The sequence below is a fragment of the Salvelinus namaycush genome, chromosome 2 (genome assembly GCF_016432855.1).
Source record: "Salvelinus namaycush isolate Seneca chromosome 2, SaNama_1.0, whole genome shotgun sequence".
NCBI lineage: Eukaryota > Metazoa > Chordata > Actinopteri > Salmoniformes > Salmonidae > Salvelinus > Salvelinus namaycush.
This window is the reverse complement of record NC_052308.1, coordinates 45243744-45254303: the sequence shown is the minus strand read 5'-3', so window position 1 is coordinate 45254303 and position 10560 is coordinate 45243744. Positions and strand designations below refer to the sequence as shown.

The 10560-nt window shown below is 40.1% G+C and overlaps 1 protein-coding gene across 1 annotated transcript in view; it reads left to right on the top strand.

The window, feature by feature from the left end:
- Positions 1-1619: 1619 nt before the first annotated feature.
- Positions 1620-10560, top strand: part of LOC120063872 (DDB1- and CUL4-associated factor 12-like) — a 30795-nt gene continuing 21854 nt past the window's right edge. The window contains exon 1 of the mRNA XM_039014192.1: positions 1620-2042. Coding sequence (XP_038870120.1) covers positions 1983-2042 — 60 coding nt within the window. The 5' untranslated portion in view covers positions 1620-1982. The remainder of the gene's footprint in view (positions 2043-10560) is intronic.

Genomic DNA, 10560 nt, shown 5'->3' with positions numbered 1-10560 from the left:
AGGTCATTGTCCTGTTGGTAGGTATACCTCAAATCAAATTGTATTTGTCACAACAGGTGTAGACCTTACAGTGAAATACTTAATTACAAGCCCTTAACCAACAATGTAGTTTTAAGAAAAATACCTTAATTTATTTTTTAAAGTAACAAATAATTAAAGAGCAGTAGTAAAATAACAATAGCGAGGCTATATACGGGGGTACCGGTACAGAGTCAATGTGCCGGGGCAGCGATTAGTTGAGGTAATATGTACATGTAGGTAGAGTTATTAAAGTGACTATGCATAGATAAGAGAATAGCAGCAGTGTAAAAGAGGGGGGAAATGCAAATAGTCTGGGTAACCATTTGATTAGATGTTCAGGAGTCTTATGGCTTGGGGGTAGAAGCTGTTTAGAAGCCTCTTGGACCTAGACTTGGCGCTCCGGTACCACTTGCCGTGCAGTAGCAGAGAGAACAGTCTATGACTAGGGTGGCTGGAGTCTGACAATTTTTAGGGCTTGACACCGCCTGGTATAGAGGTCCTGGATGGCAGGAAGCTTGGCCCCAGTGATGTACTGGGCCGTACACACTACCCTCTGTAGTGCCTTGCGTCGCAGGCTGAGCAGTTGCCATACCAGGCAGTGATGCAACCAGTCAGGATGCTCTCGATGGTGCAGCTCTAGAACCTTTTGAGGATCTGAGGACCCATGCCAAATCTTTTCAGTCTCCCGAGGGGGAATAGGTTTTATCGTGCTCTCTTCACAGCTGTCTTGGTGTGCTTGGACCATGTTAGTTTGTTGGTGATGTGGACACCAAGGAACTTGAAGCTCTCAACCTGCTCCACTACAGCCCCGTCGATGAGAATGGGGGCGTGCTCGGTCCTCTTTTTCCTGTAATTCACAATCATCTCCTTTGTCTTGATCACGTTGAGGGAGAGGTTGTTGTCCTGGCACCACACGACCAGGTCTCTGACCTCCTCCCTATAGGCTGTCTCGTCGTTGTCGGTGATCAGGCCTACGACTGTTGTGTCATCGGCAAACTTAATGGTGTTGTAGTCATGTCTTCGCCCTAGTCTGAGGTCCTGAGCGCTCTGGAGCAGGTTCTCATCAAGGATATCTCTGTACTTTGCTCCGTTCATCTTTTCCTCGATCCTGACTTGTCTCTCAGTCCCTGCCGCTGAAAAACATCCTCACAGCATGATGCTGCCACCACCATGCTTCACTGTAGGGATGGTGCCAGGTTTCATCCAGACATGACGCTTGGCATTCAGGCCAAAGAGTTCAATATTGGTTTAATCAGAGAGAATCTTGTGTCTCTCTTGTCGTGTTGTGTGTTTTGTCCTACATTTTTAATCCCAGCCCTAACCCGCAGGAGGCCTTTTGGTAGGCTGTCATTGTAAACAAGAAGTTGTTCTTAACTGACTTGTCTAGATAACAAGGTTAAATTAAATAAAAAAATGACAAAAACGTCAATGTTCTCATTATAATGAGCGGTTATCCTGAGTTGAGTCGAACTAAGAGTTGACCAAAGTTACCTCGCTAACTCCTCAAACCTGAGGAGCGTAAGTATGACGTCAATTACAAATAGTTCATGAACGCGCACGCTTTAGCGTATGTGCACGTTCGACGTTTTTGTTGCTGTTGAATTGTACTGCGGTTGCGCGCGGCACAATGTTGTTACGGTTGGTGACGCGATTTGTAAAGAAAGAGAAGGGTGTAGAAAATATATAAAGAGAGATGGAGGAGAGCCTTACATTTAGCCTCCACTTAAGCACATTTTCTTAGGTTAAAAGCTAACCTACGCGTGTAGCTATAGTTTTAGTTTTGGAAGCCGGAGGGGAAACCAACGTTAGCTAGTCAACATCACCCTATGTGATCTTCCTTCCCCGCCGCATGCTGTTACGGTCAGAGCCAGACAACAAAATAGCTAATCGCCATTATATGACCCAGTACCTAGCGTCATTATTACCCTCCATGTGGGTGAGGGACTTGTGTGTGTCAGATTATGGCGAGAAAAACAGTTAACAGGAAAAGGAAGGCAGGGGAGTCCAAGGACCAACAACAGGTAGGCGGAAACAGTGGCGATTCAGGCAAACCAGCTAATGTTACCATTTTGTTTTGAATGTTTGACTTAGCAACGTTAGCTAACAGGTTGGAAGTTAGCTAGCTTGATAGATCATGCCACGCAGCTAAAATGCACAATTTGTTTTGAAAACGTAATAAAATAACTGTAGCTTCATAGACAGCTAGGTAGCTACCGGAACTCAATCTGTGTTGCTAAATTAGCTTGTTAGCCAATAATGTAACAGCTAGCTAGCACACACTGGCTAGTTAGCTAACGTTAGTTAGCGTATCTATTTCATGATTTCCTTTGACTGTTCCTCTTTGTTTTTTATTTTATTACATTGACAGTTTCCCTAACTTGTTAACTAACTGTTTATAACAATACATTTAGCTATACTTGTGACGTGTTGGTTAGGCCTAGCGTTAGGCCTACCAGTACCACATTAGGCAATTATGCATTGGATGAACTATTGGGTTGTAGGGGACGGTGAAAAAATATGATTTCATGTCATTCAATAGAGATATACCAGAGTAAATCTGAGAGTAGTGTAAAATAATAGGAATTATTGTAGTTAGTTAGCTAACTTATATTATTTTAGACTGGACTAGGTTGTTAGGTATTATTATTATTATTATTAGGAAGGCAATGTTAAAGGACAATTCCGGCACTTTTAAACGTCCTTTTCATCATCTCCAGCACACTACCAGTGTCATAAAAATATAAAGTGCTAAAAAATATGCTTCTCTGTGACATCACGGGGTAGAATTAAAAGTAATGAAAACAGTGATCTTTCTAAACCTGCAACAAGTTTCTATCCAGGGGGAGAGTATTTTCTAGCCCTTGATCATGACTTGGTTCCATTACATTACACAAGTAAGTCATTGGAGGAAGGCATCGTTTGTAGGGGGTGGGTTTTGTTAAAGCTGCACTATGCAGAAATATCCTGGTTGCTAAAATTCTAATTTCAGTTGGTGACAAAACAAGCTAGTGTAGGGTAGAGGTCGACCGATTATGATTTTTCAACGCCCATACCGATTATTGGAGGGCCCAAAAAAACGATACCGATTAATCGGCCAATTTTAATTTATTTGTAATAATGACAATTACAACAATACTGAATGAACACTTATTTTTACTTAATATAATACATCAATATAATCAATTTAGCCTCAAATAAATAATGAAACATGTTCAATTTGGTTTAAATAATGCAAAAACAAAGTGTTGGAGAAGAAAGTAAAAGTGCAATATGTGCCATGTAAGAAAGCTAACGTTTAAGTTCCTTGCTCAGAACATGAGAACAGATGGAAAGCTGGTGGTTCCTTTTAACATGAGTCTTCAATATTCTCAGGCAAGATGTTTTAGGTTGTAGTTATTATAGGAATTATAGGACTATTTCTCTCTATACCATTTGTATTTCATATACCTTTGACAATTGGATGTTCTTATAGGCACTTTAGTATTGCCAGTGTAACAGTATAGCTTCCCTCTCCTCGCCGCTACCTGGGCTCGAAACAGGAACACATCGACAACAGACACCCTCGAAGCAGCGTTACCCATGCAGAGCAAGGGGAACAACTACTCCAAGTCTCAGAGCGAGTGACGTTTGAAACGCTATTAGCGCGCACCCCGCTATCTAGCTAGCCATTTCACATCGGTTACACCAGCCTAATCTCGGGAGTTGATAGGCTTGAAGTCATAAACAGCTCAATGCTTGAAGCATTGCGAAGAGCTGCTGGCAAAACGCACAAAAGTACAGTTTGAATGAATGCTTACGAGTCTGCTGGTGCCTACCATCGCTCAGTCAGACTGCTCTATCAAATCATAGACTTAATTATAACATAATAACACACAGAAATAGCAGCCTTAGGTCATTAATATTGTCAAATCTGGAAACTATCATCTCGAAAACAAAACGTTTATTTTTTCAGTGAAATACGGAACCGTTCCGTATTTTATCTAACGGGTGGCATCCATCTGTCTAAATATTCCTGTTACATTGCACACATTGCACAAACTTCAATGTTATGTCATAATTACGTAAAATTCTGGCAAATTAGTTCGCAATGAGCCAGGCGGCCCAAACTGTTGCATATACCCTGACTCTGCGTGCAATGAACGCAAGAGAAGTGACACAATTTCACCTGGTTAATATTGCCTGCTAACCTGGATTTCTTTTAGCTAAATATGCAGGTTTAAAACATATATACTAATGTGTATTGATTTTAAGAAAGGCATTGATGTTTATGGTTAGGTACACGTTGGAGCAACGACAGTCCTTTTTCGCGAATGCGCACCTCATCGATTATATGCAACTCAGGACAAGCTAGATAAACTAGTAATATCATCAACCATGTGTAGTTATAACTAGTGATTATGATTGATTGATTGTTTTTTATAAGATAAGTTTAATGCTAGCTAGCAACTTACCTTGGTTTCTTACTGCATTGGCGTAACAGGCAGACTCCTCGTGAGGCAGGTGGTTAGAGCGTTGGACTAGTTAACCGTAAGGTTGCAAGATTGAATCCCTGAGCTGACAAGGTACAAATCTGTCTTTCTGCCCCTGAACAAGGCAGTTAACCCACCGTTCCTAGGCCGCCATTGAAAATAAGAACGTGTTCTTAACTGACTTGCCTCGTTAAATAAAGGTGTAAAAAAAAAACGCCGTCCAAAAATACCGATTTCCGATTGTTATGAAAACTTGAAATCGGCCCTAATTAATCGGTCGACCTCTAGTGTAGGGAATCATTGTACCATCTTCTCCATATCCAATAATATTGTATTTTCAGCTGTTTTTAAGCGGGTGTACAAAACTGAAAGTACAAGACGCAAAATCTAAACTTAAGAACTGGAAGCATAGAAATAGCGCACATAGAATAGATCTACCGCTTCTTAGACTTGCTTTCAATGTGTGACAGGTGTAGAACTTATTTCTATGTTAATTTGGTCAGGTCGCCCGAAAAATTACATATTGCAGCTTTAAGGGCCGCGGTGCTCTCTGAACATTAACACACATCGCTTGTGGTGCGGTTTTCGAAGCACGAGGAACTTATCTTACATAGCGACAAGAAATTATTGTCAAAAAACAAAAGGTTAAATTGTTACGGACGACAGTGGACTACTTGTGCTAATAAGCTATCAGCGTCTCCGAACACCTGTGTGTAAACGGAAGACTGAGGCCACAAACGTTGTCATTGAAATAACTGTTAAAACAGTGTACCTACCCTAAGTGTGTATTTTGTATTTGTGAAAGTATTTTGTCATATTAAAGTAGAGGGATTTATGTTTCTAGAACCGTACTGCAATTAAGAATCGATTCACATTTAGATGGAGTATTTGGCTGTTTTGGCTTCCAGAGCCAATTCGCCCTTTAAAGCCACTGAGTAAGTTCCAAATAAAATGTCACTTTTTTTGGTCTGGTACACTACATGACCAAAAGTATGTGGACACCTGCTCATCGAACATCACATTCCAAAATCATGGGAGTTGGTAGAAGGCTTTCCATTAGATGTTAGAACATTGCTGCGGGGACTTGCTTCCATTTAGTCACGAGCGTTAGTGAGGTCGGGTACTGATATTAGGCCTGGCTCGCATTTGTCGTCCAATTCATCCCAAAGGGGTTTGATTGGGTTGAGTTCAGGGCTCTCTACAGGCCAGTCATCTTCTTCCACACTGATCTTGACAAACCATTTCTGTATGAACCTCACTTTGTGCACTGTGGCATGGTCATGCTGAAACAGGAAAGGGCCTTTCCCCAAACTGTTTCCATAAAGTTGGAAGCGCAGAGTCATCTAGACTGTCATTGTATGCTGTAACTTTAAGATTTCCCTTCACTGGAACTACGGGGCCTAGAACAAACCATGAAAAACAGCCTCAGACCATTATTCCTCCTCCACCAAACTTTACAGTTGGCACTATGCATTGGGGGAAGGTAGTGTTGTCCTGGCATCCGCCAAACCCAGATTTGTCCATCGGACTGCCAGATGGTGGAGCGTGATTCATCACTCCAGAGAATGCATTTCCACTGCTCCAGAGTACAATGGCGGTGAACTTTACACCACCATCGCTGACACTCGGTATTGTACATGGTGATCTTAGCATGTGTGTGGCTGCTCGGCCATGGAAACCCATTTTATGAAGCTCCCGACGAACAGTTATTGTGCTGACATTGCTTCCAGAGGCAGTTAGGAACTCTGTAGTGAGTGTTGGTACCGAGGACAGACAATTTTTACACAATACTCACTTCAGCATTCGGTGGTCCCGTTCTGTGAGCTTGTGTGGCCAACCACTTCGCGGCTGAGCCATTGTTGCACCTAGATTTTTCCACTTCACAATAACAGCACTTACAGTTGGCCAGAGCAGCTCTGGCAGGGCAGAAATTTGACGAACTGACTTGTTGACGGGGTGTCCACATACGTGTATGTGTGTATATAGATATATCTATCTACAGTGCATTCTGAAAGTATTCAGACCGCTTGACTTTATCCACATTTTGCTACATTACAGCTTTATTCTAAAATGGATTCAATCGTCCCCCCCTTATCAATCTACACACAATAGCACATAATGACAAAGCGGGAAAAAATGGTTTATAGTTAAAAAATATTTTTTTTTTTGCAGAAATGTCTATCGCAATTACAAGTTTCATAGCCCTTGATGGTTTTTGCGACTGCACTTGAAGAAACTTTCAAATGTTCTGCATTGACTGACCTTAATGTAATGATGGACTGTCGTTTTCTCTGCTTATTTGAGCTGCTCATACCATAATATGGACAAAGCCTATTTGATAAAATACCATCTTCTGTATACCACTCCTACCTTGTCACAACACAACTGATTGGCTCTAACGCATTAAGAAGGAAATATATTACACAAAATAACTTTTAACAAGGCACACCTGTTAATTGAAATGCATTCCAGGTGACTACCTCATGAAGCTGGTTGAGAGAATGCCAAGAGTGTGCAAAGCTGTCATCAAGGCAAAGTTTGAAGAATCGAAAATATATTTTAATTTGTTTAACACTTTTTTGGTTATTACCTGATGCCATATGTGTTATTTCATAGGTTTGATGTCTTCACTAATATTCTACAACGTAGAAAATAGTAAAATTTAATGAAAAACCCTGGAATTAGTAGGTGTGTCAACTTTTGACTGGTACTGTGTATGTGTGTGTGTGTATATATATAGATGAAAGATGAATTTGCCATTTGGATCACCTCAAAGTGATACACATTAAGGTTTTATGAATTATAAGTACAGCAGCTTTGTTTACATATTGCAGGTCAAATTTCACCAGGTAATTATGACGCATATGCCTATTGATAATTTGTCTCGCACACTTTATCTGTCCCTCTGATCCTTACACAACTACAGCAACACATCAACAATACATCTATATCCCAAGCTATATCCCTCTCAATACAAACAAGACTCATAAATGAGAGTTGAGTGATATAGAATAAATGTGTAATTTAGCTGACAAATGCATATCGTAACAGTTAATAATATTGATTCCTGGTTGTCTGTCTGTGTGACAGCTGACGATATGCATTTGTGTAGAGTTGGAAACACTGGTGGGTCTGTCATTAATTTTGCTTTGATGTTGCTAGCTTGAGCTTCTGAATGAACTGGAATTGTGGGAGATTTTCATTCAGCAAGGGATTGAGAATATCTTCCTAGTGCAACATTTTGCTTGTTGGACCATATTTCAGACTTCTCAGCACAACCAGTGCTAGCAGCATGCTGGACACTGGGTAATAATCATGAAAGCCAGCTCTGTCTACTGGTAAGTGAAAGCTAGCTAGCTAATTTAGCTGACTAGCAAACAGATACACACACATGAGCAATTCCATATTAAGGTCAACCTAAGCATGAAAATAGCTAATTTCCTAATTAAACTACTTTCATATTTGCCTTGAATTGTGTGTGTTTTGAGGTAATGACTACATTTGGCCTTTATATTTGCCAAATTGAATGTTATTGTTACTACAAAGTCTTTCAAAGTATTTTCAGTCAACCAGATTTCATAGCTTTTGGCAATGGCTCACAACTTGTTTTGGTACTCACATCTGTCCCCCTGTGTTTCTGACCAAGTCGGAAGGTTAATGAAACAATATCAAACAAATGTTTGTCCATTGAGTGCTAGTATAGAATTCTACAATCTAGTGAAGATAGAATGCTGACTTGGACAGGCAGTGTCACATCCGTAAAGTTTTTGATTAAAGGTCATTATTGTGGACACATTTCAAGTATGCTTGTATGCAGACTTTCTATGCAAACCTAACTTTCATCAAGGACTTAGGAAACCAATTATATATCACTTTTCTTTGTCAGTAATCATTAGTCAGCATCACTACGTAACATGGTCATGATAAAATGTTCATGCCCTTCCTGCTGCCACCGAAGTGTTAACAGGCCATTTTTTTTATCTGTGTGTGTGATCTATTTCGGGTGTACTCACGTTCTCATATGAACTGCAATCATGCGTTCTGATAACTGGAGCATTGCATGGAATAGTAAAGTTCTTAATTTCATAAACATTATTAAGGTCTTAAAAATCCATACATGTTCACCGGTCAGGCGGAGTTTGTTTACTTCCTTGAGTAAGTACGGGTACCCCCAGTGACAATATTGGTCTGTATCGGTGTAGTCTGCCCTGCCAGTGCTTGTGAACTGCAGCTGTCAAGTCTGAGGTGATTTACAATCTAACAAATGTCTACGAAAGTGCAAACCCTGTGCCACTGGTAGGTTATAATGAAATGAAACTTATTTTTTTTGACCATTTCACGTAATGAAAACAAAGTTTAACCCTTCATACAGTAGGAAAGACATCAACATATTGACATATGTAAATATACAGTAGAGATGATTAGGGATGAGTGAGGAATGAGTCCAGCTAGCTCAAATAAACAAGGGAATGAAATGGGTGTATCAATCCCTGGGTCTAGGGTTAGTCTAGAGGTACACACTGAGTCTACAAAACATTAACACCAGCTATTTTCATGACACACTGACCAGGGGTAAGCCTTGATCCCTTATTGATGTAACTTGTTAATTAAATGGACTTCAAATCAGTGTAGATGAACGAAGGGGAGAAAGGTTAAAGAAGGATTTTTAAGCCTTGAGCCATGGATTGTGGTATACTCTGTGTATATACAGTACAGGCAGTTTGTGGGACTGGTAACAGATAAAAACTGACTCTGATGCTGTTGAAATGCAGTTCTTGAGGGGAAACCAACCACACAGGATTTGTGTAAAAAAAAAAGTTAAATATATATATATAGGAACAAATTCTTATTTACAATGATGGCCTACCAGGGAACATTGGGTTAACTGCCTTGTTCAGGGCCAGGACGACAGATTTTTACGTTGTCTGCTTGGGGATTTGGTCCAGCAACCTTTCGGTTACTGGTTTAACACTCTAACCACTAGGCTACCTGCCGCCCCTAAATACATCTTGCCAGCCAAGGAAGACACGGTTTGGGTGGCTGCAGGTCAAGTTGTCCACACCCTGGGTCCTTTTGTGGACAACGGGGAGGAGGTACCATTTCATAGAGCCTGTGCTGGCAGATTAAAGGGTGAGAGAGAATACAAAGCCATGAGCTTATAAAAAAAACTTTTGGAATTGAGTTTGAGTTCTTGTTTGTTTATTCTGTTACTCAAGTGATTGATAATAACATTTAATATTTGAAATGAAACATCTGTCATTAATGATCTGGAATGAAATTCCTAAAACGTTGTAAATTTGAAATGGAGTGCAGTGTCATTTGCTGTCTGTCTTTTGGGACCCTGTCACATCATAACATTTTCCTCTAGCTTTTGAGACACTTTTTTTGTTGTAATTTACCGGACATGCATATACATTGGGTGCATAAAGCATTAGGGCGTCCACTCACGGTGCTCAAAATCACATTTAGATTATTGTAATTCATTTTAACAGAATAGAAATTAGCCTTAAATTGTAATAATAAAGTAGAATGATCTATACAAACATGACAGGTTGTATTGAAAAGTTGTGCCTTCATCCCTGCTATAAATCATAAATGAATATCTATTTTTTTTTAAAGAAACATTTAACCCAGAAGAGCAAGTCGCCTACACAGTAACTTCAAAATATATTTGTATATTTGTGAACTCTTGTCCTATAGGCTATTTGTATGAACATTTTTAACAAATAAAACACAGCTCTTTTCAAATACAACCTAGGCCTCTAACTTTAATTTAGCCTAGGCATGAACATTTTAATTAGGCCTAAAAAAATCACAAAACATGCCTGTCTACGAACACCAGGGCAGGCCTCCCCACACCCCATTCCCGCTGCGATTCAGCACCACAGCAGCGGAATAAGGCCACTTTAGGCGGCCACAAAATAAAGAACTGGTAAAACTGATGTTGTACAGTCAAATTCGATATGTAAATAAACAAAATTCATTAAGGCTGGTTCATTAAGAGAGAGAGAGATTATTTTACATTGCTCCTGTGAAACGAGGCCCTCGCCATGCATTTATAAAAGCACTT